The sequence below is a fragment of the Physeter macrocephalus genome, chromosome 1 (genome assembly GCF_002837175.3).
Source record: "Physeter macrocephalus isolate SW-GA chromosome 1, ASM283717v5, whole genome shotgun sequence".
Lineage (NCBI taxonomy): Eukaryota > Metazoa > Chordata > Mammalia > Artiodactyla > Physeteridae > Physeter > Physeter macrocephalus.
In genome coordinates this window covers 14,803,784-14,830,709 of record NC_041214.2, presented here as the reverse complement: position 1 = coordinate 14,830,709, position 26,926 = coordinate 14,803,784, and the positions used below count along the sequence as shown (strand labels likewise).

At 42.2% G+C, this 26,926-nt stretch overlaps 1 protein-coding gene across 1 annotated transcript in view; it reads left to right on the top strand.

The window, feature by feature from the left end:
- The window catches only part of ARHGEF26 (Rho guanine nucleotide exchange factor 26), a 143,692-nt gene that overhangs the window by 80,056 nt on the left and 36,710 nt on the right, over window positions 1-26,926 (top strand). The window contains exons 9-11 of the mRNA XM_024131870.3: window positions 240-314; window positions 11,552-11,641; window positions 16,744-16,898. Of these exons, the coding sequence (XP_023987638.1) occupies window positions 240-314; window positions 11,552-11,641; window positions 16,744-16,898 (320 nt within the window). The remainder of the gene's footprint in view (window positions 1-239; window positions 315-11,551; window positions 11,642-16,743; window positions 16,899-26,926) is intronic.

Sequence of the window (26,926 nt, the reverse complement as noted above, 5' to 3'; positions counted from 1 at the left end):
ACCGGGGCACGAACCCGCGTCCCCTGCATCGGCAGGCGGACTCTCAACCACTGCGCCACCAGGGAGGCCATGTTTCCTAGTTTTGTAATCGGATTTTAATGTCATCTTCAGACTCATCCGTAGTACTGTGTTCAGCATTGTTAAGTTTGCTACAAGTAAAACTGTATGACTGGACGTTGGTTTTGTTTTACTTAGTACAATAAATCAGTTGATTTTGTTGTTCTTTTACTTGATTGCAGACTATCTGTCAAAAGACACCTAAGGACTCTTCAAAGTATGAAGTCTGCAAAAGGGCCTTAAAGGAAGTAAGCAAGGTAAGTGTTGAGAGGCTCATTACACAGGAATGGGATCACCCATTCAGATTCCTCTGAAGAGAACATGTCTGAGTTGGATGCTGAAAACTGGTAGATTCTCATAGCCATTTGCACACCATTCTTTAGGTAGCCGAAAAACAAAGCAATGTTTGCTGTACTCAAATGAAACTGATATTTTTACTGTTTCAGACAGTCTTGTCTTAAGGGCCTTTAGAGATCTCATTTTCTTTTGGTGTCTGAATTCGATAAGTATTTATTGAGTATCCACTACAGTGCCAGGGACGATGCCAGCCCCTGAGAATATGGGGATGGATGAGACATCGGTGGTTACTGCCCTCGTGGAATGTGCTGTGTAAAGGGGAAGGCAGACATGAAATAAGAATTACAGTAAAGGGTGGTAAGTCACATACGAGGGAAGAACATAGTAATGTTGAAGCTGAAGCCTGAAGCAAGAGTAGCTGTTGAATTCTCCGCCTTCTGTAAACATGTTCCCAAAGACAGGAACGTGTTTATAGAATTTTGAGAACTAGAATGTTCTTCATGTGATGAGATAGCTGTTGAACTCTCCACATTCTATAAACATGTTCCCAAAGACAGGAACATGTTTATAGAATTTGGAGAACTAGAATGTTCTTCATGTGATGAGAGCCCAGTTCAGGAGAGAGAGCACTGAGGAACCATGTTAGGGAATTGTGGACCTTATCCTAGGATGCTGTGGAAGCTATGAATTCATGTGCTGTGAAGGTGACAGTTGGGGATGAGCCCCAGTGATGAGGCCTTTGTGGTTGATGAGGCTACAGATGATAGGGGCCTGTACTGATGTGCTAGTAAGATAGAGAGAAGCAAACCTACAGCCCTGGGGAGGTAGGCATGGAGAGTGTTTGCGTGGGTGTATTTGCGGACAGAAATCAAGGAAAATCGTCTCTGGCTTGTGCGGCCAGATGGATGCTCTTGTTTATCTCTACGGTAGGAACACAGGGAGAAGCTGATGAGTTCCATTTAGAATGTGTCGGAACTGAGATTCCTATAGAACCTCCAAGTCAGGAGCTCAGTGGAGAGACTTGAATTGGAGACGTGGATTTGTGGATCATCAGCCTAGGGATGATTTTTGAAGCTGGGAGAATGGATGGAAGTACCCAGGAGTATGTATAATAAGAAGAGTAGTTAGTGAGTCTGAAGTACAGCTGTGAAGAGCACTGGACTTCATCTTGTTTAGGGAAAAGGAACCAACAGAGGAGACTTGAAAAACAAAAAACAGAAGGTACCAAAGAAGGAGGAAAACTTAATAAATGGTCTGGCAAATTGCATGGAATATGGTGGAAGGAAGGTCAGCCCCGTTGGGTGCTCCTGAAAGACAAAGTGGGATGATGATTGATGCGTTCACTGGGTTTATTTCTCATCAGGTGGGTTGTGTCCTTGCAGAGGTGGGTGTGGAAGCCAGAATGGAGTGTGTTGAGGGCTGAGTGGGAGGGTGGGAACGTGTAGCCAGCTAGTGTAGCTGTTTCAACCATCAGGCTGAGGGTAAAAAGACAAAAAGAGAGCTGTAGTTGAAAGGGAAGGGAGGGAGGGTCTTTTTGTTTAAAGTTTAGAGAAATGTGGGTATGTTTAAATGCTAATGGGAATATTTAGCTGCGAGAAAGCAATGGAAGTTATGGGAATCAATGAGGTTACGGCCCAGGGGAGCAAAGTTCATTATTGCATCAGAAGCATCCTAAAAAGCATCTCGAAGCTGCACATTACTTCTGAGTTTGGTACATCTTTGTACCACTTCATTGTGAAGCACTTTTTGTTTTAATCAACTTTAAATTGACTCTATTTTACTTTTCCTTGCCAATAATAACTACAAAATCATGGGTTTTATGAGCTGGTTGTTTCTTTATATATATATATATATATATATATATATATATATATATATATATATAAAATTGTTTTTTATTGGAGTATAATTGCTTTACAATGTTGTGTTAGTTTCTGCTGTACAATGAAGTGAATCAGCTATATGTATACACATATCCCCTCCCTCTTAGACCCCCCGAAGCCCACCCATCTAGGTCATCACAGACCACTGAGCTGATCTCCCTGTGCTATACGGCAGGTTCCTACTAGCTATCTATTTTATACACGGTAGTGTATATATGTCAAACCTAATCTCCCAATTCAACCCACCCTCCTCTTCCTCCTCTGTGTCCACACGTCCTTTCTCTACATCTGCGTTTCTATTCCTGCCCTGCAAATAGGTTCATCTGTACCAAATTCTAGATTCCACATAAATGCATTAATATACGATGTTTGTTTTCCTCTTTCTGACTTATTTCACTCTGTATGACAGACTCTAGGTCCATCCACATCTCTACAAATGACCCAACCAATTTCATTTCTTTTCACGGCTGAGTAATATTCCATTATATATATGTACCACATCTTCTTTATCCATTCTTCTGTTGATGGACATTTAGGTTGTTTCCATATCTTGGCTTTTGTGAATAGTGCTGCTGTGAACATAGGGGTGCACGTATCTTTTTTTTTTTTTTTTTTTTTTGTGTTACACGTGCCTCTCACTGTTGTGGCCTCTCCCGTTGCGGAGCACAGGCTCCGGACGCGCAGGCTCAGCGGCCATGGCTCACGGGCCCAGCCGCTCCGCGGCGTGTGGGATCTTCCCGGACCGGGGCACAAACCCGCGTCCCCTGCATCGGCAGGCGGATTCTCAACCACTGCGCCACCAGGGAAGGCCTGCAAGTATCTTTTTGAATTAGAGTTTTGTTCAGATATATGTCTAGGAGTGGGATTGCTGAATCATATAGCAACTCAAAATATTTTTAGTTTTTTGAGGAAACTCTGTATTGTTCTCCATAGCGGCTGCACCAATTACATTCCCACCGACAGTGTAGGAGGGTTCCATTTTCTCCACGTCCTCTCCAGCATTTGTTATTTGTAGACTTTTTAATGATGGCCATTCTGCCTGGTGTGAGGTGGTACCTCATTGTAGTTTTGATTTGCGTTTCTCTAATAATTAGAAATGTTGAGCATCTTTTCATGTGCCTATTGGCCATCTGTATGTCTTCTTTGGAGAAATGTCTATTTAGGTCTTCTGCCTATTTTTTAGTATTAAAAGTAAGTTTATCTGTGTCTTAGTCTGTTTCAGCTGCTAGAACAACATACCGTGGACTGCGTGGCTTATAAACAATAGAAATTTATTTCTCACAGTTCTAGAGGCTGGAAGTCCAAGATCAAGGTGCCAGCGTGGTTGGGTTGGGGCCCTCTTCTAGCCAGGTTGCAGCCTTCTTCTTTTAGCCTCACACGGCCGAAGGGAGCAAGGGAGCTCTCTGGGGCCTGTTGTAGAAAACACTACTGTAAGTCCCCTACATATGAACAAATTCAATTTGGAGAGCGCGCTTGTAAGTCCAATTTGTTCGTAAGTCCAACAGAGTTAACCTAGGTACCCAACTGACACAATACTGTACTGTAATAGGTTTGTTGTACTTTTCACACAAATAATACGTAAAAAACAAATGAACACAAAAAATAAAACATTTTAAATCTTATAGTACCTTGAAAAGTACGGTAGTACAGTACAACAGCTGGCATACAGGGGCTGGCATCGAGGGAACAGGCGAGAAGAGTTACTGACAGGAGGAGGCAGAGGAGCTGAGACATGGCAGAGGTGAAGGATCGTCAGCAATGGGAGACGGAGGGCAAGCTGCAATTTCACTCATGCCTGACGTTGTTGGCACAGGTTCTGGTTCCTTGCTGGAACCACATGCATGTTCGCATCTTTGAAAGTTCGAAACTTGAAGGTTTGTATGTAAGGGATTTTACTGTAGTCCCATCAGTGAGGGCTGTATCCTCATGACTTCTAAGCACCTCCCAAAGTCCCCACTTCCTAATACCTAACATCGTCTTCGAAGGTTAAGAATTCAACACGTATTTTGGGGGGCTATGAACATTCAAACCATAGCAGTCTGTCAACCACCTGAACGCATCTCTTGCTCCATCAGGGGTCTGCATATCCCACTCTGGGAAGCACTAAGTGAAGAAACTTGGCCTGACAGTTATGAAATTACCTAAGGTCCTGCCCATGGGTCTCTTCTCCAGGACCCCAAATCCTAGGGGGGAGTGGGGGGAGGGTCCTTAGGAGAAGCTATTGTACTTAGAGAAGTTCTAGCCTTGGCCATGAAAGAGATTGTGTCAGATTTTGTTTGGTTGTTCCTGAGAAGCTGGAAAAGAATTCACCCAGAAGAGAAAGGAGGAAGGTAATAGTAATTGAATTGAACCAGCAATGATCCTTAATTTTTTTGAGACTTTTACATCCTGGTTACAATAGACTGCTACATTCCTTCAGGTGTCTCTGGTTCACTTGATTTGACGCTGGTTCTTTTAGGAAAGGCTGGCAAAAATGTAATGTAATTGCCTTACCTTGATACTTACTGTATGAAGGACCCTCTGTGAAGAAGTGCTGTTCCAGTGAATTGTTTTTTTCTAAGGCAGCGTTTCTCTCTCCTGAGCAGGGGTCATGCATATCAGGATTATTCCCGCAATCTCCTAGTGTTGTAGGGAACTGAGGTTATCAGTACAGCCAGCTCAGGGATTCATCTTCTTTTTCATTTGTGCAGGTTACTGATGGGGTTTTACAGATTCTGGGAAAACAGGGTCAGTATTTTTAACAAAAAGACTGTGTTCATAGAGCATTTGTGGTTCAAAATCACAATGCAGAATTTCACTTGGCTTCCCTTACCTGAAATGAAATAAATTGGGAGTTCCCAGTATTTATTTTAGAGAGTGAAATTTTGTATGATGAGGCCCAAGTTTTTAGAACCAGACTCCACCTAAGGCCCTTGGGCAAGTCTCTCTAGATAGTTATTCATTCTTGGAAGAAATGAGTAATATCTTTTTTGTTAATTAAAATGCTAATGAAATTTATTTGCGTAGTGTGAATAATACTTCAGTGAAATTGTTCCTGTATGTGGCTGAAATGACGGTGACAGCTTACTGAATTGGGGCTTTGGAAAGACTTACTGACTTAGTCAAACAACTCAAAAACAAGAAAGATGTTTCTATCAAGTGAAATGTGTATTTACTTCCAGATTTTCGGCCCAGATGCTGGGGCGGAGCCGGGGGGAGGGAAATTTCCAGGGAATCTGATCGTTCAGCTGGTGCAGAGTCGTGTCTGGTGTCTTAGTGGTGTTCAGGACATGGTTTCTTATGCCAATGAAATCGTCTCTGCTGCTCTCTTTTATTTACTCTCCCGTGGAAAGAGAATAACTGCTTTAACGTGCACCTCATAAAAATTCTACTTCTATTTACAGATAATATTAAGTTATAAGCTTTTCTCTTAGTGGCAGAAGAGCCAAGTTCTCATGAATCTTTTCCTGTAACTTATTGCTTCGGCTGTTTAAAAGAGGTAGATATCTATCTATTAACATGAAAAGATCTCTAAGCTGTGTCGTTAAGTGAAGAACATTAAGTTGCAGAACAGAGCAAATAGTGTAATGACATCTACGTAATACAATGTGTTTATATACATATGTATGTCATCAGTTTATAGAAATAGTACCCAAAATTATACACATCAGACTTTCAACCGTGGTTACTGATGGTAAAGGGAAAGGATTGCAGAAGGGAGGAATTAAAATAAGGTTTTTTTCCTTCACTCCAAGTACTGCTCTGAAAGAATGCATTTAAGGTTTACAACGATACATGTTAAAAATAATGTACTAAATGTCCATTACAGAACATTTGAAAAATTGAAATAAGAGACAATAAAATGTATCAGTAATCTTGTCAAAGATAGTGACTATTGCCATTTTAGGCGTGTCCTTCCAGTGGATGTAAATGTACACTTACACGTGGATTCATGTGGTACCCATTTCATTTACTCTTCTAAATAGTGCTGCATGGACTGTGCCTTACATAAACGATTGTGCTCCTCTGATGCTTTCTGTTGGAAAGTTTCCAGAAATGGGTTTATTGGGGAAAAAAAGGTAGGTATGATTTAAAGACCCCCAAGTGCCTTCAAGAAAAGTTGTCCTTGTATCCATGACAACCAGAAGTATTTCTAAGTGTCTGTCTTACTGTGCACTCCCCAGCATCCAATATTCTTTTCATGTTTGTGAATTTGATAGATTGAAAATATTTTATTTTGTTTTAATTTATAATTCTACGTTAGAGAGATTGAGTTTTCTTTTTTCCACATAAATTTGGCCTAAAACAAAAAATTCAGCCAAATTTAATAAAGCTTTGACAGATGCTGAAGGAAGGCACAGCTTTAATATGCAGAGGCTGATTTTAATAAAAACGCTATATTCAAATTAGCGCTTGTCCCTTCAAGATAGTCATTAAACAGAGTCCGCTGAGGATACCATTGCTTGATATATTTGGGGGGAACTTTTTTGTTTTTAATACGTCTTTGGAGGCGGCGGCTGGTGGAGTCTATGTTTGGAAGTTTAGGAAATAAAGATTATAACTTTGTTTTCCATTTTCCCTTTCTCTCTTTTTTTTTTTAATAAATTTTATTTATTTATTTATTTGGCTGTGTTGGGTCTTCGTTGCTATGCGAGGGCTTTCTCCAGTTGTGGCGAGCGGGGGCCACTCTTCATCGCGGTGTGCGGGCCTCTCACTATCGCGGCCTCTCTTGTTGCGGAGCACAGGCTCCGGACGCGCAGGCTCAGTAGTTGTGGATCACGGGCCTAGTTGCTCCGCGGCATGTGGGATCTTCCCAGACCAGGGCTCGAACCCGTGTCCCCTGCATCGGCAGGCTGACTCTCCACCACTGCGCCACCAGGGAAGCCCTTCCCTTTCATTTTAAAGTGGGATAACAAATACGGAAATTTCACGATCTCTGCTCTCCAGTCTTTTTAGAGAGGTAATACCCAAGATGAGTCCTGAAAGACAAATAGAGGGGTATAAATCGAGATAAGAAGGAGTCAGTGGGACAGAGTGGGGTGAAGAATGTTCAGGTAGACGGAAACACACATGCAGAAGTGCAAGGGACCTGGAAGAGTGTGCGGCTCTGAGCAGAGATTTGGTAAGACTGAGGCCCAAGATAAGAGAAGCAGGAAGTTAGGGATCAAGTTAAGTAGGTGCCAGATCATGGTCTTGCGAAGATTTAATTCTGAAAGCTTCGAGGAGCCTTTTAAGGATTTCAAGCTGAGGAGTTTCATGATCAGATTTGAACTTAGAAAGATTGAAAATGTTTTTCTGGATGACACATAAGGGTAGGGCAGAAGTGATGGCAGAGAATTAGGAGGCCAGTAATCCAAAGGAGAGGGGGTTTGAGCCTGAGTGCGGGGACAGGGCTGGTGGGTGAGTGGACAGCAGGATGGCAACATTAAGGAGACTTTATGAACTGTTTGGATGTGGAGGACAAAGGAGCGGGAGGCATCTGAGTGGTGAGGACCCAGCTTTTTGGCTTGAGGAGGCAGGTGATGCTGTGATTGATTACTGACGTAGAGGACACAGGGCGGGGGGAGTGGGTGATGAAGGTAGTGTTGAGGTTTGGTCGTTCCCTCCTGAGTTTGAGATGGCTCTGGGGGACCCAAGAAGAGATACCATCCAGGTAGATGAATGTAGAGCTTAGGGAACAGACCAAGTCTGGGAGCACAGATTTGGGAACTGTGAACATCTATTCTTCAAGAGAAATCATAAAAATGCCCTGAGCAACGGCTGCTTGATTGGATTTTGTTCTGTCTTAATCCTTTTAGGATATATATATTATTTTAAAGTCACTTTTTTTTTTTTAAGATTTTTTGGATGTGGACCATTTTTAAAGTCTTTATTGAATTTGTTACAATATTGCCTCTGTTTTATGTTTTGGTTTTTTGCCACGAGGCGTGTGGGATCTTAGCTCCCCGAGCCGGGATCGAACCCGCACCCCCTGCATTGGAAGGTGAAGTCCTAACCACTGGACCACCAGGGAAGTCCCCCTTTTAGGATATTTTAATTGCAGTTGCCCCAGCCCAGCCAGGAGATTTTCTGCGCCTAGCTTTGATCAGGTGCAGCCATCAGTCCCTGCATCAGTGAACTCCTCAAGACCATTCAGACCTAAAGATATGCTGGAACTGAAGATGGGTGTACCCTTTAAGCCTAGAATATCTGTTAAGTGACTGGAAACATCCAAGTGTCCATCAGTGGGGGATTGAATAAATATACTGTGGAAGGCACATATGGTCGTAGCATATGTTGCATCCTATCACTCCTCTGCTGAAAGCCTGCTGGTGGCTTCTCTCTTTTTAAAAAAAAAAAATTATTTATTTATTTATTTTTGGCTGCGTTGGGTCTTCGTTGCTGCGCGCTGTGCGCGGGCTTTCTGTAGTTGCGGGGAGCAGGGGCTACTCTTTTTTTTTTTTTTTTTTTTGTGGTATGCGGGCCTTCCTCTGCCGTGGCCTCTCCCGTTGCGGAGCACAGGCTCCGGACGCGTAGGCTCAGCGGCCATGGCTCACGGGCCCAGCCGCTCCGCGGCATGTGGGACCCTCCCAGACTGGGGCGCGAACCCGGTTCCCCCGCATCGGCAGGCGGACGCGCAACCACTGCGCCACCAGGGAAGCCCCGCGGGGGGGGGCTACTCTTCATTGTGGTGCACGGACTTCTCATTGGGTGCCTTCTCTTGTTGCGGAGCATGGGCTCTAGGTGCGCGGGCTTCAGTAGTTGTGGCAGGTGGGCTCAGTAGCTGTGGCTTGTGGGCTCTAGAGCACAGGCTCAGTAGTTGTGGCGCACGGGCTTAGTTGCTCCGTAGTTGTGGCGCACGGGCTTAGTTGCTCCGCGGCATGTGGGACCTTCCCGGACCAGGGCTCGAACCCGTGTCCCCTGCATTGGCAGGCAGATGCTTAACCACTGCGCCACCAGGGAAGCCCTCTTTGCACTTAGAATACAATCCACACGCCTGAAGAACTTGCGTGCTTTGACCCTGGGCTGGTCCTCTAGTTTCCTCTTGTGCCATTTTCCTGTGTCAGGACCTTTTACTTTCTCAGGCATGCGGCACTTTCCCAGCGTCAGCCCTTTGCTCCTGGTGTTCTCTGCCTGGACCAGCGCTCTCCATTGATTTGGGTGCTAACTCCCTTTTGTCCTTCAGCTGTCAGCCTAAATGGCCTCGCAGGAGAGGTCCCTGGCTCCTTCCTCACCCTCCTCCTCCCAGACCCCCTGTTTTTTTTTTTCCCTTTAAGATTTCAGTCTGTAATTATTGTGTCTGCCCTTCTTTTATGAGGATGGGGATTGTGTATCTCTTAAGTGTTGTAACCCTAGCATCTGACACATACCAGGTACAAAATAAACTTTTTTTTTCAGTGAATGTTATATTTATAAGGCAAAATATTGGCAAGTGAAAAAATTAAGTCACAGACAAGCATTGAGTAATCCATTTACAAAAATTAGAATTTCTACACATTATATGTGTGTGTTTATATGTTCATATAAGCATAGGAAAAAAAGAGAAAGTGTATAACCCATCTTGTTTCCATGTACCTCCATGGAGTAGGATTAGGTCAGAGCCTTTTATGGCCTGTTTTGTTTACTTATGTATTATCTTTTTTTTTTTACAGTAAACATATGTAACTTAATAAAGCAGTAATATTAAAGTAAATCTAATCAGAATTTCTAGCTTCATTTTTAACAATCACATGTCTTTATGGCCAATGATCCTTGTTAAGGACAAGTTTTATAGATTTTTCAGTTAATAAGAAATTGGAAATACGAAGTTAGTTTTGCTTTAGGCCAGTGAACTAATAATTATGTATGAGGTACAGTGTAATTATGTATGGGGTACAGTGTAAAGGAGAAACTGCTGTGTGTCTCCTCTGTGCTCAATACTCTACCCACAGAGCACTTCATTTCTGACCCCTGGTCACCAAATGTGTGGGGTTTTTCCCCCATACCAAGTAGTCCTGCTGTACCAGCTGGTTGTCTTACTGTATTCAGTTCAGTTCTCACTCCACCTGGAGATATAGCATCACATCCCACAGGATAAGGCTCAAGCCCGCAAGAATACACCCCCAATTCATTTCAGTCACTAATCACAAGTCCAGGTTGTTACCTGTGCTTCTGATTCACTGGCTATAAATCAAGTTCCCATGACCCCCTCCTCAGGTTTGATTAATTTGCTAGAGGGGCTCACAGAACTCAGGAAAACAGTTTACTTACTAGATTAGTGGTTTATTGCAAAGGATATTAAGGGATAAGAATGAACAGCCAGATGAAGAGATAGGTGAGGTACAGAAGGGTCCTGAGCTCAGGATGTTCTGTCCTCATGGAGTTTGAGATGCCACCCTCCCAGCACGCAGAAGTGTTCTTGTTCACCAACCCGGAAGCTCTCCAACTCCGACGTTCAGGGATTTTTATGGAGGCTTCATTATGTAGGCGTGAATTATTCAATCAGTCCAGTAGTGATCACGTTATCTCCAGCCCCTTTCCCCTCCCTGGAAGTCTGCAGGGCTGAAAGTTCCAGCCTTCTCTTTAATCACTTGGTTGGTTCCCCTGGCAACCAGCCCCATCCTTAGGATCTTACCAGAAGTCACCTCATTAACATAAACTCAGACGTGGTTGAAGGGGGCTTGTTACGAATAACAGAAGATACCCATTTCACTTTTATGCCCAGGAGCTATTTCAGGAACTGGTAGCAAAACTAAATTATAGCCAGAGATGCCCCTGTAGCTCTTACCTAGGAAGTTACAAGGGTTTTAGGAGCTGTGTGACAGAAACCATGGACAAAGACAAACTATATATTCTGTTTATTGTAAATCATGATATCACAGCTACTCATCAAAGGACGGTGAGTTCATTCTGTTTGTAGGTAATTCAGCAATTCTAATTCAACTGAATTTCCCTTAGCGTGACCATCCTTAAAGAATCATTGACCATTAGGTTCCAATGGAAGGCTTTCCTCTTCCAGCATCCAGGTTACTGGTCACATGCTTTTGCATGTAGCGTTCTGCTAAGAATTTGCCTTTGAAGTCAGTGGTCTGCCCTCAGCTGCTTTGCTATGAAGTGGGGAGAGAGGTGCAGCTTGCTCTGAGGTTGGTGATGTTCCCATGGGTTTCAGGATGTGTTTTTCCTCTGTCTTCACATCCCAATGACAGCACTTCCAACGGGGTACAAAGTCTTGACTGTGTGAAACTGTGAGTTCTTTAACTATCTGGAATGAGTCTCTGGAGCTTCCACAGTGCTAATTATTTCCTGTGAGATCTGCATTTGAAAGTGAGGTTTCTCTCGTTCACCTCTTAACCCTCCTTATTATTCTCTGTTTCCAGTTGGTTCGACTCTGCAATGAAGGAGCTCGGAAGATGGAAAGGACTGAAATGATGTACACAATTAACTCCCAGCTGGAATTTAAAATTAAGGTATTCTCTCATACTTCTTCATAAATAGATTTGTTACTGCTCTTGCTTAAATCTTATGTGAATAAAGAGTTAGTTGAGGGCAACAAAGTGGAGAGGAATTTGCTTTTCACAGCAGGGCCATAAATTGATTACAGAGAGGCTGGCAGGGGAAATAGCAGAGGCTTTGCTTTGGACAATTCAGCTCTTGCTAATACCAGATAAAGTGACCTTTCTCTAGGCCACAGAGTTAAGTATTATCTAACTGGCACTTTCTTTTTTCCCTAGGAAGACACCAAACTTGAGAAAAGGGTGGTTAAAAATAATAGAATTTTAGATTAGAAAGGAGATTTCTTTAGTATTCTCAAAGTATCCTGCAAAACAGTGGTATCCCACGAGCTGGACCAGGGTGTTCTCCTAAATCAAATAAGGACACTCCTTTCTCAGTTTGCAAAAAAGGATTATTAGTGAATTCTTCTTTTCAAATTTGTTTTTCTTCCATAATTCTTTTTTGCATATATGCTGCCTGTTACTGCTTGTCTCTTACTGCTCAGGGGCAGATGACAGGATGAACAAAGAAGGAAATAACAGTTAATGGCGAGGCTAGGCCATGGTCCACTCCTTTGTTGGCTCACACTTCAGTTCTTTTTTTTTTTTTTTGCGGTACACGGCCCCTCACCGCTGTGGCCTCTCCTGCCGCGGAGCACAGGCTCCGGATGCGCAGGCTCAGCGGCCATGGCTCACGGGCCCAGCCGCTCCGCACGCGGCATGTGGGATCTTCCCGAACCGGGGCACGAACCCGTGTCCCCTGCATCGGCAGGCGGACTCTCAACCACTGCGCCACCAGGGAAGCCCGTAAAAGCCTTTTAAACTTATTCCAAATCCAGAAGTCATTACAAGGAAAATTGATCGATGTGAAAATTTAAAACATTTCTCCATAGAGTGAAAATTAAAGGGCATTTAAAAAGTGAAAAGGGAAATAGGAAACTGGGAAAAAAATTTAGAACTCACATATAGATAAAGGGTTAATATTCCCAACATATAACCTCAAAGTGATAAGAAGAAGATAAGGAAAATTAGAAAATTGCAAACTAGAAAACTGTTGTCAGAAGAGGAAATACAAATGATTGTTAAACATCTGAAAAGATGCTTTACTTCATTCAGAAGAGAATTGCTAATTGAAATTAAAATAATGTATTCTACCACTTAGATTTATAAATAATTGAAAAGTTTGATAAAACATTTTATCAGTGAGTTGTTGGGAAAGCCATGTTTATCTGTTGCTCGTGGGAAGGATTGTTATAACCCCAATGGTGGGCAATGTGTCAGTAACTATCAAAATTACAAATGCAACTTACTGTGACCCAGCAATTTTACTTCTAAGAATTTATCCTATTGATATACTCATGAATGTATAAAATTACACACACACACACACACACACACACACACACACAAAGTTACAGATATGGCATTGTTTTAATTGCAAAAGATTAGAAACAACCTAAACATCTCTCAATAGGGGACTGATTAAATAAATTATAGTACACCTAAATTATGTAAGACCACTCAACTTAAAAAAAAAATGAAGAAGTTTAGGAATCGATACGGTAAGCTTTCTGTTCTTATATTATTAAGTGAAAAAAGTAAGGTGCAGAACAGGAGGAAAAAAGTATAAAAGTTGCTTATGTGTAAGAAATCTCTGGAAAGTTATAGAAGAACAATAACAGTTAACTACCTTTTAGGGGCTGTAATCAGTGGTTGGGAACTGGATAGGTGAGGAACAGGGTGGGAAAGATGTTCACTCAATCGTTTTTCATAGGACTTTTTTTTTTGAACAACCTCCCCTTCCCACTCTACACACATACACCAGATTCAGTTTATTATTTAAAAAATGTATTACAGCAGCTATGTGGAGGGTAAGTTGGGAACGTAATAAAACCGGAGGCAGAAAACCAGTTTGGAGACTGGAAGCAGAGGTGGAGAGATAAGCAGGATGCCTGGAGGAGGGCTGTAGCTGTGGTACCGCAGGTGTCTAGTCTGGTCGACTGGATGGAGAGTCACACCATCCACCTAGGTAGGGAATCCAAGAGGAGGAACGACCCTGAGGGAAAGGTAGCGGGTTCTGTGTTGGTTCTATTTGGTTTATGGTCCTACCGTAGCCATTATTGCCGTGAAAATATTTACTGAGTATTTACTGTGTGCCATTTTCACATGGTCTCATTGAATTCTCACAGGAACCCCATGAAGTATCTAATTATTATTCCCATTTTATCGTTGAGGAATTCAAAGCTAGAAATAGTAAATTATTTGCTCAAAGTCATACACCAAGAAGTACTGAAGCCTGGATTCAGATCTGCGACCGACTGCAGCGTCCACAGTCTTAACCGTGGCAGCAAAATAATGCTAGTCTTTTTCTCATTTGAAGGGGATAAAAGCTTATATATATGTCTGTGTGTGTGTGTGTGTGTATTAGATATTTATGTATGTATGAATGTATGTATGTATGTTTGCTTACATGTGTTTTTCATTTTTAAATTAGTAAGTTTCTGGACGAGTATCATGTGCTGCACGTGGTAATGTGAGAGGGGTGAGGAGAGGCCGCCGGATCGACACGACAGGAAGCCGATATAAATTAAGAGCGTGGACTCTGGAGCCAGCCTGCCTGAGTTCCAGTGGTAGCTCCACCACTTACTAGCTGTAGGACTTTGGGCATTACTTAACTTTCATTTCTTAGTTTTCTGAACCGTAAAGTAGGACTGATAGGTACTTTCCCTCATGGAGTTATTGTGAGGATTAACTTAATTAATGGGAAGGCAGAGTGGAGAGTGACTGCTGAGTGCATATGGACTTTCTTGTTAGGGCAATGGAAGTGTTCTGGAATTCGATAGTGATGATCATTGCACAACACCGTGAATGTACTAAAAGCCGCTGAATTATGGGTATTCTTTAAAATGGCTAAATGATGCATTTTTGTCTCAATTTAGAAAAAACTTGTTCTTCCTTGTCTCACTGGCCCATAAAATTAGTTAAATTTTATGCTGAGGCTGGTTTTCCAGGATGCTAAGTAACACCAAAAAGAATGAAAATCTTTTCTCCATGGGAATTATATCAATACCTTTAAGGATGTGTTTTTGTTCATGAATTTCTTTTCTTATTTTTGATTCACACCTGGATTCTAGTCTTAGACGAAGGTGCTAAACTGTGGGAATTCACTTAGGAGCAATTTGGGCTACTGTGATTCTTCTAAGTATTTTGGTCATTTTTATAGCTTCTTCTTAAAAGAAAGCCGTCTGAATGAGTTTAATCTTTCAACAATAAACTGAAACAAAAAACTTTTATAGTATCAGATTTTTGTTTTTTAAAGAAGCATAGACATGTTGCAAGCCACTGTCAATTTTAGATATACACTGGAAATTTATTTTTGCCCAGTGGAGTATGAGGTGTTCGTAAAACTCAATCTGTTTTAAGAACAAGAGTTAACTGAAGCCTGCGCGCCTAGAGCCCCTGCTCTGCAACGAGAGGCCACCGCAGTGAGAGGTCCGCGCACCGCAGTGAAGAGTAGCCCCACTCACAGCAAGTAGAGAAAGCCCGTGCACGGCAACGAAGACCCAACACAGCGAAAAATTTAAAAAAATTTTATAAAAGAAAAAAAAGACCAAGAGTTAAAAAAACTTTTTTCCCCATCTTCTAATCTAAGAACAGTCATAGGGTGGCATTACGTAATACTGTCATTGGTTTATCCTATACACGCAATAACAAGATAGCAGTGCGTTCTCAGGAGCTGCAGCCCTGTGGCAGGACCTAACCTGACTCGGATTATTTGTGGTGACCTCTTGTGTGTGCTGGTGGGGTCCTCCTGAGTTAACTAAGCAACCTCTCTGTCACCTTTTAAGTCTCAGCCATCGTCTGATTTGAGATTTGGAGGCTGAAAACTACATGAACTCCTTTAAATAGCCAGTTTAGAAATTTTGAGATGAGCCATACTGTTTCATCTTCCATGTTAAATCTTCAGGAAAATAGTATATAACTGATGAGCAACCTTCTTATAAACGTCCTTTATAAATTAAAAAAATATGAAACCCTTTCTTAGCGTTCTTATTTCCTCCCTAATATCCTCAATTTCCTTTGGCTATTTTTAATCATTATTCCCTGAAATGGATGACATTTGGTTGCACCACACTTACTAGAGTTAGCTTTTGTGTGTCCAAGAACTTTTGCTTATTTTTATGGATGTCGTTTTTTCAATCAGATTTTTGGCAGTTAGCATTTCTGGTGACTTAAAAAACAGAGCTCTCAAGGGTAAGGATTATTCTGAGGTTTTGAGAGTTTTCCAGTTGGAAACTGTAAACTGAATAAAGAAAAGACAGTATGCAGTTCCTTGAATATAGCCTTTTCTATGAGATTAAGATGGATTATTCTGGAAGAAGTTCATTTTCACAACCAGAAAATGGCGTGATGCTTTCAGGGATGAACTTCCATGAGGGAAACTACCATAAACTTAAGAAAAGGTTTTCTCCAGAATACAGCTAAGTAGATAATCAATAGACAAAACATACGTTTGCAGGGTTTTTTTCTTTGCTTTTGAATAAAGTCTTTTTAGTTCATGAATTGAATGCAGACTTTTTAATTTGTCTCTTTTTAACCACAGCTATCAATGTTTTTTTCGTATGTTTGGATTCTGATTTGTGATATTTAAAATAACTTCAGTTGATACCAATAGGTTTCCTTTTGAGGCTTTTCAGTTTTAAGTGACTCCTTTTCCTTTTGAGGCTTTTCAGTTTTAAGTGACTCCTTATCAATCTTCTTTTTCAGTTAAGAGTTAATGGAAGGGTAATAATTTTTGGTTGACCCAATCACATTTTCTGATTGAGTTTTAGTTTTTATATAGGCAGGTTAATATTAATAGTTCTTTATATTGGAAAATAAATTGTTCTTTCTGATTTTCTCTTGGAGAATGTGCTATCCTTCTCTAACTGTATTTCACTATTACATACCTGTTATATACACTATTATATAAAATAATGATGTATCCTTTGTTTGAATGTAAGTTTTATACTTTACTTTCAATAATCCTAAAAGGACTTTACTTTGGCTTTGGGTACTGAGTGTTTCTCTTTTTGTAGCCTTTTCCTCTAGTCTCCTCTTCCCGGTGGTTGGTCAAAAGAGGTGAGTTGACAGCCTATGTGGAAGACACTGTGCTTTTCTCAAAAAGGACGTCCAAACAGCAAGTCTACTTCTTCCTCTTTAACGACGTGCTCATTATCACCAAGAAGAAGAGGTAAGCCTTCTTGTGGCATTGCTTGCTGTACATGCAGTTTTGAAGCTCTGTAATTCAAACACCTGTTGGAGGTGGTCATCCTTTAAAAGCTTGAGATGTTAGGTGTACAGTTTCTACACATGGCCTCATACAAGCCTCTGTGCTTCATTTTTTAAAAATTACCTTTACAGCGAAGACTTGAATCGTTACCAGCATCATTATCCGAGCCAACTGCTGCTGGGCTTTTATAGCACGCAGACCTCTGTTCTAAACACTTGACGGGTTTATGTCATTGGATTCTCTTGATATCCCTGGGGAGGCAACCCTCTTAATATTTTCGATCAGCATTTTTCACAGTTCTTCTGCCATAGGACCAGACAAAAGTTGCTCCGGTTGAGAACAAGTTGGGGTGTGACTCTAGCACTTCTTGTAACTTAATTTAAAATCCACTGCTCTTAAAGATTGTTAGAAAATCTTTAGAAAGATTAGATTTTTTTTTTTTTTTTTTTTTTTTAGGAAAAAGTTTCCCTGTGACTGGGAGAATGTTAGCAATACTCCAATACTCCCTGCTTCAGGGAAGAAAGTCAATCCCTTGGTTGGCAGAGTGTTTACTCCTCTTACTTTAGACTTCTGGTTGTGGAGTCAGGTCCTGCTCCAGAAGGAATACTGCACAAGCCTTTTCTTTACAGCATTTGTTCTAACTGTTCCCACTCAAAACACATACACATACACATACTCCCCTTAGCCCTTAGCTCTGCCTTTCTCTAGGGAGCATTCTTTATTAAATGTACTCAGTATGTGTTGGATTATAAAATGTTTTCCTGCTGTTTCTCCATAAATAGTCCGTCTTTCCTAGAATATGAACTTAGAATGAAAATATAAATCTGTGGTTTGTTATTTCCACCTGTGAAGGCGATGAAGGTAGGCTGAATTGCTGGCATATGATAGGAATAGTAGTAGTTAGTTCACAGGGTACGGTTTAGACAAAGTAAAGAGAATCATGGAAACAGGCTTCTGTGAATATATAAAATGAATGCCCAAATTTATCATGAAATGTTTATTTGAATTCTACTACTGAGTTGCTGACGTTTTAGCTTGAAAGTTCAAACTAAGTTGAAACAGAGGTTGAGCTTTTCTTTCTGCTCCTTTTAATCAGACTGTATTATGAATTATTTCAGCTGCTCGGCTGTCGAGGTGACATGAAAACTTTGTATGGTCTGCCCTGAAGAGCCATAATGTGACCGTGATGAATACATAAAGACGCTGATGATTATTTTTCATACTTAGGAAAGTAGTGTTCCCATAACTTCAGGAAGAGATTATTTCTCTTACCTGGGACAGTTTAAATAATTCTAGTAGCTAAGTAAATTTTATAAATACAGATTGGAGAGGAATTATAATTTTTGTATTTTTGTGTTTTGTTGGTTTCCTATGAGATAGCATGTTTCTTTGGCTTTCTTTGCGATGTTTTGTTTTTAGAGGAGGGTAATTATATATGACTCTTCAAATGCCAGAACTCTTGACTTTTAACATCTTCCAGCTGTTGAAATATTTGTTCTGTCTCAGTGGACCAAAAGCTTTCACTAAACTTTTGATTTTTAATGATAAAATAGACATTGACAGTACCAAGCCACTTTTAAATGTAAATGTAGTTTTGCTTATGGTGATGAAAACATTAAGGGTATTTAAACCAGTATGTCACAGCTTTTATTCTTTTTTTTTTTTTTTTTAAAAAGGAACAACGTTTTTTTAAAAAATATTTATTTGTTTATTTGGTCGCACTGGGTCTAAGTTGCCGCACACGGGATCCTCATTGCGGCATGCGGGATCTTCAGTTATGGTATGTGGGATCTTTAGTTATGGCATGGAACTCTTAGTTGTGGCATGTGGGATCTAGTTGCCTGACCAGGGATCAAACCCGGGCTCCCTGCACTGGGAGCACGGAGTCTTAGCCACTGCACCACCAGGGAAGTCCCGCAACTTTTATTCTTGAACTTGCCTAGAACCCAATAAATACAGACTTCTGAAAGTTAGAATTAAGATATATGCTATTCTACTTAGCAGTGTACTTTGCCCTACACAGGAGATTTTGCCATTATATTTAATGTTGCACTGTGAGCTATCCCATAGTTATTTCCTTAGATATATTTGCTCTTCTTTGTTAATAAAAGAAAGAAATACAGCTTCATTGGAGAGGGCATCCCTGAGTACCTAACTGCCTTTACCAAAACTGGGGTTTTCTTGCCTTTACCAATGAGCTCATCATATTTCTAAGGTGCTCTTGACTCCGAGAATAGCATTGGAGGTTCAAGTTGTTTATGACCTGCATATTTGGTGAGGGTGACAAGCAGACCACAGAGTCTTGATAAACAGGCTGGGTTAAAAATGTACAGTATGCACAGCCGTATTTCTGTTATAGCTTCAAGGAGGCAGCTACAAATGCTTTGCATGCCAGAGACAGCCATGAAGGGGATACGGCAGCTTTGAACAAGGCAATCGCTCAGGCTTGGCTACGAGGTACAGATGAAAGATAACTACCTGTGCCAGCTCTGTAGGACTGATCCAACCACCCACTGCCTAAGTATAATTCTAGGATTCAGTCAAGGAGCTTAGCTGCTGGGACTCCAGTGGTTTTCAGCTTCAGGGAGACTCGCTGGCTACCGGGAGGGACCGCTTGGGAGGACAGTTACTCTTCCTCCTCCCGTCCAGTCTGGCAGATGGTTTATGCTGAGATGGTTTATGCCAGCGGATTGGATGCGTGGCTCCCTCAGCTCTGCAGTGTGTGTGTGTGTGTGTGTGTGTGTGATCACCGCTAGTGCTCGCATAGCAGCTGGTGACCATGCCCCTGTCTTCTAGGACAGGAATCTTCACCCTTTTTTAGACTATCAGAAAGAAGTTTAAAGTTTCCATTAGCTCTGGACTGCTTGTGAGTCACCGTATTGATAGTCTGTTCTGTCAGATTTCGGAAGGATACGTGATCGGTTTGACTGCTTTGGATGAGAAAGTGAATTCTTGGTACTTGAAGCTCTGACTGCAGGATGTCTGGGTACTTCTAAAGCAGGGTTCTCAACTCGGCGCTGTTGAAGCCCTACAGTCCGTTGTTGTAGGGGGCGCCCTGTGCTGTGTAGGATATTTTAGCAGCATCCCTGCCCTCCACCTACTGTGTGCTAGTGGCACCTCCCTCCCAGTTGTGACAACCAAAAATGTCTCCAGACACTGTCATATGTCCCCCAGTTGAGAACCACTGTACTAGAATGATGGCAAACTGTCAACCAGCTTTGCCTTCAGAGGGAGGAAGGTGTGCAAATCTCTCAGACCTGACACAGCAGTAGCAGTAACATTGTAATAAAAAAGGAATAGATTGCCACGTGGTACTCATAGACTAATGAATAATAACTTGTTATATCTCCAAGTTTTGCCCAGCGATAACTTATCATTAGTGATCCATTACAGCGCACAGACTACACCCCAATGTACAGCCTTCTGGATTAAGTACTGTTGCCCCCGGTTTTGAAACGTGAAAACTGAATTCAAGACCTCAGTAGGCTCAAACTCCCCAGACGCTTATTTTGCAAGGTAGTTAACTGTCTTCTTGTCTCATTCGGTGCCTTGTATCTGGCTTCGGTCTTCCTTTTCAATTCCTTCTGAAGCTAAAAACAGTCTTCCTCCCTGTAATAGTTTCTACAGCTGTTGTAGCAAAGTACCATAAACTGGGTGGCTTAAAACAATAGGCATTTATTCTCTCATAGTTCTGCAGGCAGAATTCCGAAATCAAGAAACTGGCAGGGCCGTGCACCTCCGAAGGTGCTGCTTGTGGCAGCGTAACTGCAGCCTCTGCCTCTGTCTTCATCTGGCCTTCTTGCCTCCTGTGTCTCTGTGTGTCTTAAAATCGCCCTCTCCTTATAAAGACACCAGTTATTGGATTTAGGGCCCACTCTAATTCACAATGGTCTCATCTTAACAGATTCCATCTGCAAAGACCTTATTTCCAAATAAGGCCACATGGGACGACACCAGGGGTTAGGGCTTCAACATATTTTTTGGAGGACACAGTTCAACCTCGTATACCCCTCGGCACATCACCACTGCCTCACTTAAACACAGAATGGAGAAATGTGCTGTAATGTCTTAGCTAGTTCTAGAACACACATTTTTTTTTTAACATTGATGCCATTTTTCATAGATTTCTCAATGTCATCATGGTCATGGGATGTGAACAGCTGTATTTGGAGTTTTCTCAGGTTACCTTCATGTCCCAATCTCCTTCCAGCGTGTTCCTTCTCCAGGGTCTGTTCCCTGCTTAGTAAAGGGCACCTCCATCCACCCAGTTGCTCCACAGTAAATCTGAAAGCCCGCTTTGTCCTCTTCCTCACCGTGCTCCCCATCCGTCTAATCCCCCGTCTCCTACTCACGAGGAAGCAGCTTCTTTCCTCACACATTGCCACGCCCTCGTACCACCACCTTGAACTCGCCCAGAAGACACACCTAGCTGGATCCATGCCACCAGCCCTCCATCCGTTTACATTCCATAGCCAGAGTATGCTTTTCTGTTTTTGTTTTTTTCTGTTTGTTTGTTTTTTTGCGTTACGCGGGCCTCTCACTGTTGCGGCCTCTCCCGTTGCGGAGCACAGGCTCCGGACGCGCAGGCTCAGCGGCCACGGCTCACGGGCCCAGCCGCTCCGCGGCACGTGGGATCCTCCCGGACCGGGGCACGAACCCGCGTCCCCTGCATCGGCAGGTGGACTCTCAACCACTGCGCCACCAGGGAAGCCCTAGAGTATGTTTTTTAAAAGGCTTAGTTTGTTCTTTGCATACAGCCCTTCCATGGTCCCACCTTGCACTCACTGAGGCATTCTAGCCCCCAGGACCTGGCACGTGCTTCTTTCTTGTTTTTTAAAAGGCTTAGTTTGTTCTTTGCGTACAGCCCTTCCATGGTCCCACCTTGCACTCACTGAGGCATTCTAGCCCCCAGGACCTGGCACGTGCTTCTTTCTCTGCCTGGAATACCCTCTCTGCCTCATAACCCTGTTCGACCCCAAATCTTTTCTAGGCAAAGTCCTTTTCATTCTTTAGGTCTTAGATGAATTACCACACATCCACTGGGAGCTCTTATCCATTCCTCTAGAGTGGGTTGGTTTCTGCTGCTCTGTGTTCCCATAGAACCCTGCACTTTCTCTGTCATAATATTTGTGTTACTATGTGTTCATGTCTGTCGTGTTGACCTTTGCATCCTCAGTGCAGAGACTGTGCCTGGCCTGTAATGACCATTTAATAAATATTTGTCAAATGTGAACCAATCATCTAGATGGTTAAATATAAATAATTTCAGTGACTGCATTACTCAGTGGGCAGGCTCCCCCCATTCCACACCCAAGTTAAAATTTCTTTGAATTCTCTTTTATTTTTAAAAGACACGTGATTTTTGTATTCTGCTCCATTATAGATTCATTTTTAATTTTGGTAAAAGCAAGTCCGGAACTTTATCATGTGGATTCTCACATCTTCTGGAGTTTTATCTATAAACTTATCCATAAATGACAGGTAACCTCAATCTGAAAAACACTTAAGATTGTATTTGCAAAACTGTGCTCTATAAAGGAAGTTATTTTTTTTTTGGCTTGCTTTTATTTTGTACTATTGTGTCAACTAATGTTTTGAGCTACCCATACAAAAGGGTTTAAGAGATAAAAATGTTGAATTATCACATACACACATGCATAAGAAGTCAGGTGAGTTTGGAAAACCCTACATACTCCATTCCCCTTTGGGAGATTCACTATTGGATTATTTAGGAAGGCTTTTGACTCCAAGTAACAGAATTCCCAAATAGCAGTGGCTCAAGTGATTAAGACATTTACCTCTCTCACCAAACATGAAGACCGAGGGTGGACAGTCCGGGTGCAGTGGTCACCAATAACCCAGCCCCTTCCCATTCTTCAGCTGCACTGTGCTCTGTTCATTTTTTGCCCCTGTGCACGTAGCTTCGTGGTTGCAGGTGGCTCCTGCAGGTCCAGGCATCATCATTTCATTCAAAGACGTAGGAGGGAGACAAGGGTAAATAATAGAGCCTGGCCAAAGGGACTCTTTTTCTCAAGTGGCTTTTCTTTTTTATCAGCAGAGGAAAACCTTTCCCAGACAGTCTTCAGAAGACTTCTTTTTTTTTTTAGAAGACTTCTTTTAAAAAAAAAAAATTTATTCATTTTCGGCTGCATTGGGTCTTCCTTGCTGTGCATGGGCTTTTCTCTAGTTGCGGTGAACAGGGGCTACTCTTCATGGTGGTGCGCAGCTTCTCCTTGCAGTTGTTTTTCTTGTTGTGGAGCATGGGCTTTAGGTGCGCAGGCTTCAGTAGTTGTGGCACGCAGGCTCAGTAGTTGTGGCACGTGGGCTCAGTAGTTGTGGCTTGTGGGCTCAGTAGTTGTGACTTTCAGGCTTCAGTAGTTGTGGCTCGCCGGCTCAGTAGTTGTGGCTCACAGGCTCAGTAGTTGTGGCACATGGGCTTCAGTAGTTGTGGCACGCGGGCTCAGTAGTTGTGGCACATGGGCTCCGTAGTTGTGGCTTGTGGGCTCTAGGCCCACAGGCTTCAGTAGTTGTGGCACACGGGCTCAGTAGTTGTGGCGCATGGGCTTAGTTGCTCCGCGGCATGTGGGATCTTCCTGGACCAGGGCTTGAACCCGTGTCCCCTGTGTTGGCAGGCGGATTCTTAACCCCTGCACCACCAGGGAAGCCCAGAAGACTTCTTGTATCTCACGTGTCAGTCTTGGTTCACAAAACTTGTCCTTATAAAGGAGGCTGGGAAAGCAGCGTACGGCAGGGGAATCCGACAGCCAGGGTTGTTTTAGATTAGCCGTGAAGCAGGGGAGGAGGCAGTGGTTTGATAGTAGGTCGTTCTAGCCACAACTAGGAAACCCTCTTTTCCACAGAACACCAATTAACATGGGTAGTTTGGAATACAGGAGGAGGTTTTTTTTTGGCCACTCTGTGTGGCTTGTGGAATCTCAGTTCCCCAGCCAGGGATCAAACCTGTGCCCCGTGCAGTGGAAGCATGGAGTACTAACCACTGGACCGCCAGAGAAGTCCCAAAAACTCTTTAATAAAAGAACTAATACATTGCCTTTGAGATAAATGGGGTTGGGGGGCGGTTTCAAAAAAAGAAGTGACTGGAGATTTAGAACCCACTTCCCCCTTGGCTGGTATTAGTCCTGCTGTGGTTCATGTGAGTATCTCGTTGGTAGTGTGTTTTTTCTCCAATCAGCCGTGCTGTGCCCTTAGAGCTCCAGATTGATTGGCCTGGTCTGCGTGTTAGGTACATAACCAAAAGAATGCAGAAATCTAGTCTAGTCTTGTTATCCATACCAGTAAATGTAATCGTGTTCTGATTTGTTTCTTTCATTCTTCTCCTGGATTCTGTATGATCTAGCCATGATGTTTTTGGGTATCCCTATAGTTAGATGAGTAGTAATAGTAATAATGATGATAAGAACCTGTATTATTGCACATTACAGTGTCCCATTCATTGTGCTCAGAGTGTATATGCAGTATACCATTGAGTTATCACAGCAACCTAGTATTATTTCCATTTTACAGATGAGGACACTGAGGCAGAGAGAGGTAAAGTCTCTTTTCAAGGTCTCTCATCAAAGCCAGGATTCTAATCTGAGTCTTTGACTCTAAAACCTTCTCTCTTTAACAATTTATGTTCGTTACTTCTCAATTTCATTTTTCTAGAATATTTTCATCTTTCCCCCATCTTGTAATGTTATTGGGAAAAATAGCCTAGAAACGTGCACCTTTTCTGTTTGCTTTGATAAACAACTTTTTCAAAGAAAGATTTTGTTAAGTGAATATTTTTGTAGTTTTACTGGTCGTGGGCGAAAGTTAGAAGTGGTACCAATCTGCTTTTGTGAGCTCTTCTCTGCCTTGAGCTAATCTAGTGTCGGAGTGTGGGGAAGAGCTTTTTCTTTTCATAACATTTCCTTCCCGCAGATATTTAAGAAAGGAGCTTTCCACTTCCTGATTCCTAGTTCCATAAATATTGTGTGTATTGACATAACTTGAACTCTGTGACACATTACAAATCCTCGGGTTTTAAAAGAAGGATTTTCTGTAATAGAATTCTACCTGATCATTATCAGGAGGGCAGGGATTTAAGTTAGAACTTGCATTTTCCTAAGTAGTTTGAATTCCCGGTAGCTTAAAGCGGAGCAGACTCCCTGGAAAGGGTCATGGCCTGATTTGGCCCCATTTTGAGTTTTTCCATTTTGACAGCTTTCCCATTACAGAAAGCTGAGGCCGCCTGACATTGTCCCTCTGTCTCTGCAGAATAAACTTCTTCCTCGGAAAATTAACTTTGAGTATCTTGGATAAAGAAAAGGCGGTAAGACTCTGACTCAAAGCACTTTTATTCCTGGAACGTAAAACTTGGTTGTTTCTGACCACGTGGATCAGGTCCTAAGCTCAAGATGGAGAGATGAGGTGGGAGAGAAATGAGAGCCCCCTTTCCTCTTCCCGCTTCTCTTTTACTCTCGCCGCCCCACATGCCCTTGATCCCCTGACATCGCGAGTAGTAAGAGTATCGTCTCCTCTGCATCTGTGAGAAGACTTGATGTTGCCACCTTCAGTGTCAAAAGCTTCACCAACTGAGAAGCACAGTATCAATGTCTGGGGTCAGACGGAACTGCGCTCAGAATCCTGGCCGTGTGACCTTGGCCAAGTTGCCTTTAATCTCTCGGTCTCAGTGTTCTCATCTGTGAAATGGGGATAACAATGTCATCATCTTCCTGGAACGTCTATGAGAATTAAGTGAGGATAGTACACACGAAGCTCTTAACACAGTGAAGTGTCCCTGCTGAGGGACTGATACCCGCTGCATATAATCATTCTTCCTCGTGTTGTGTATCTCCCCAAAGTTTTGGTGCAAATCAACTTATTGCTCTTCTGCTTCTAGACTATTTTCTTGTTTTAAAAAAATGGTTTGAAACCTTAAGCCACTGCTACACAGCTGAAGGTTTGGTGCACTCCAAGGCCAAACCTGGATTATGGCCTTAGGAATAATTACATTTAATGCCATGCCTCTCCCTTCCCATCCCCCATCAAGAACCCACGTCAGACGGCAAGTGAGTGAGAGATAACCGTTGATCGACTCTTAATCTTTTAGAAGTTGTTATGAATCATGTGTACATGTTTGTAGTAGTGATTTTCTAGTAACATCCCTCCTATCTGATTAGGAGACGCTGTAACTTTGTGGCTGAGAAAAGTGAGTTCAGTATATTTTTCCCTTTATTCAAGGAGGTCAGTGGAGATAAACCTCGATTGCAGTGTGCAGATTACTCCCGTAATTTAGAGTCACCAGCTTCAGAAGCTGCCTACTTTTTCTTCAGAGCTTGCGTAATTCTGGTTATGCCAGACAGGCAGCTTCAATAATGTCAGACAGCCTCTTGGACCTGCCCTTCTCCTCTTTGTCAAGGACCATGGGTTCAGGATGTCCCGTGGCAGCCAGGGAGGTTCCAGGCTGGAGAATCTGGAGATCCGTGGTGACAGGAATGGGGGCTTTCTGGTCCTGTTGTGGATCATTGGCCATCTTTCTTGGTGACGGTGAGTCACGACAGATCCTTATTTTACCAGCAAATGTGACCCTCTTCTCCACTGTTTGTTATTTTCTCAACAATGAAATAGGAAGCGTATGGCATGTTTTTTTTTTTTTTTCTTTCCTTTTGCAAGTCTAGTCTTGAGTCTTTTAAAAGCTGGCTATGCTGTAAAGTGGTCCTGAGCAATGTATTGATACACCTGAAACTTACATGATAGGGAAAAAAATCATTAAGAAAATGAATTGACAAACCACAGACTGGGGTAAAATATTTTCAAGTCATACTTGAGAGAGGACTTATATCCAGATTACATAAAGAATTCTTAAAACTTAAAAGTAAGCCAACTCAATTTTTATTTTTATTTTTATTTTTTTACTACTCAATTTTTTTTTTTTTTTTTTTTTTTTTTTTTTTTGGTGGTATGCGGGCCTCCCTCTGTTGCGGCCTCTCCCGTTGCGGAGCACA